Source organism: Myotis davidii, unplaced genomic scaffold (genome assembly GCF_000327345.1).
Source record: "Myotis davidii unplaced genomic scaffold, ASM32734v1 scaffold1569, whole genome shotgun sequence".
NCBI classification, from domain to species: Eukaryota; Metazoa; Chordata; class Mammalia; order Chiroptera; family Vespertilionidae; genus Myotis; species Myotis davidii.
The window spans coordinates 71,932-73,939 of record NW_006299704.1 but is presented as its reverse complement, the minus strand read 5'-3'; the positions used below and the strand labels follow the sequence as shown (position 1 = coordinate 73,939).

Here is a 2,008-nt window from a genome sequence, read left to right as displayed (position 1 = left end):
TGTGCCCACCGCACTGCCCTCTGGTCCCCACCCCACGGGGTGCGTCGGGCTGTGGGCTCTGTGGCCGCCTGGCCATCGCGGACAGTCCTCGGTCGTGTCCTCAGGTGGAGGGAGGGGCCATGTAGGGGCCGGGTAACCTCTGAGAGAAGCTGTCGCCCTGCGGGTGGGCCTGGTCTCCATCCTTCCCCCCCCACACCTCCCCCCCAACAGAGGGAGGACAGGAGACGGCTCAGCTCAGTGCGGGTGGTGTCTAGCGCTGGCGCTGCTCAGCTCTGCACGGTGGGGTGGGGGGTCTCCCGGGCAGCACAGGGGCCCCCCTTCCCCTGAGGGTCATAGCCTCTGGGTGCGGTTAGTCTGCTTCCTGAGGGTCAGTCCTGGGCAGGTTTGAGTTTGTTGGGCTCACACCTCCAGGGGCGCCGTGTCCGGTGTGAGGCAGTGACCTGCTTCTTCCTTCCCCGCCCCACAGGCGCCGCTGCCGCTTCAGTCAACAAGCGCCTGCAGCGACCACACGTTTGGGGACCTGGAAATGGTGTCTTCTCAGAGCAGCGAGGAGAGTGGAGAGGAGGCCCCGGGCGCTGTCCTGCCAATGGTGGGTGCAGGCCCCCTGGCGGGCGCTCCTGAAGCTGGCACGGTGCCCCCTCCCAGCCCCCTGCTCCTGCAGCTCAGCATCTAGGGGGCAGGGGTGCAGGTCCCCGCTCTGCCTCCTGGGCCCAAAGAGGAGGGAGGGGTGTGCTGGTCCCCGCTGCCGGCCCCATGTGCGTGCGCGGAGGGGCCGTGCTGGGCGTCCTGTGGGTCCTCTGCGCCCTCCACTGGCCCCAGGCATCTGAGTCCTCCCTCAGCACCGCCTCTTGGCTGGGACGGAGTCTCCTGTTCCTGTTCTATTGGACTCAGACCTTTGGTCACATTTACTCAGTAGCTTCATCTCTGACGGGAGAAGCTGAGGGAAGTGTTTGCAGGAGGTGAGTGAGCGGAGGCCGGAGGCCGTGCTGGGAGGTGTGCCCTGTGGGCGGCTCTGCGGCCACGTGCTCGGTGGCCGTGCGCGCTCTTCCCGGGCTGCACCGAGCATCCTGCTCGTCGCGCGCTCCGCACGGAGCACCGGCTCACAAGGGGCCCGGTTGCCTTGTTCCCTTGTTCACGGAAGGGTAACAGTGAATGCACCTGTGAGCTCCCCCCACTGGGACGTGAGATGATTAAAAGCATAAATAAACCGCTCACTTCAAAGGAGCCGACATCCTGCCCTCGGGCAGCTCTGAGGGTGTGCAATGGCCCGGATAGGCCGCAGCGTTCTTGCTCTACACGGTGTGTTCAGGTTTGGGTTTCCTCCGCCGGCAGGAAGCTCAGGGCAGGCTCGGATCTGCCCGCTCCCCTTCGCCCTCTGCCCGCTCCCCTTCGCCCTCTGCGGCTGAGCTAACAGCGGGCTCTCACCAGGCCCATGATGAGCTCCCTGGGCCTCCATTCCCACCTCACCCTCGCGTCTGCTTTGGGTCACGTTCGTGTTGGGACAGACGTTTTCTTCCCATCCAGGTTCCAAGGAAACGGCATTTGGCCGTGAGGGGAGGCGTGGGCCGTGGGGGATTAAATATCTCATAATGTCTACAATGCTTAAATTGATGTTTTTTCTTTCAAATAGTTTATTTGCATCATTTTTAATTTTTTAAAGTATGATACCAGAAACTTATCAATTTTATTAATCACTTCTAAAATATTTTTACCTTGTTCATTTTATTCATTTTATTTTCCTCATTGCCCCAGTCTTATACTGATATTTCTTTACTTTGAATTTCACTATTTTTTTCCAAAGTTAAAAATTCTGTTTCTCTATTCTTATCAATTTTAACCTTTTCTATTACAGAATAAGCATTTAGGGCTTCAAATACCCTCTAAGTACCATTTTAAGTATATTACACTGCTCTGTGATTCAGTGTTTTATATTCATTTGTTATGTTTTAGTTAGGTTATTTTGAAATGTCTGGCCTCCTTAACACTGAAACTATCTTAAACATTTGAT

General features: G+C 57.1%; 1 protein-coding gene across 1 annotated transcript in view; it reads left to right on the top strand.

Moving 5' to 3' along the window:
- Window positions 1-2,008, top strand: part of TBC1D8 (TBC1 domain family member 8) — a 78,978-nt gene that overhangs the window by 41,814 nt on the left and 35,156 nt on the right. Inside the window, exon 7 of the mRNA XM_015571560.1 lies at window positions 440-589. Within this exon, the coding sequence (XP_015427046.1) occupies window positions 440-589 (150 nt within the window). The remainder of the gene's footprint in view (window positions 1-439; window positions 590-2,008) is intronic.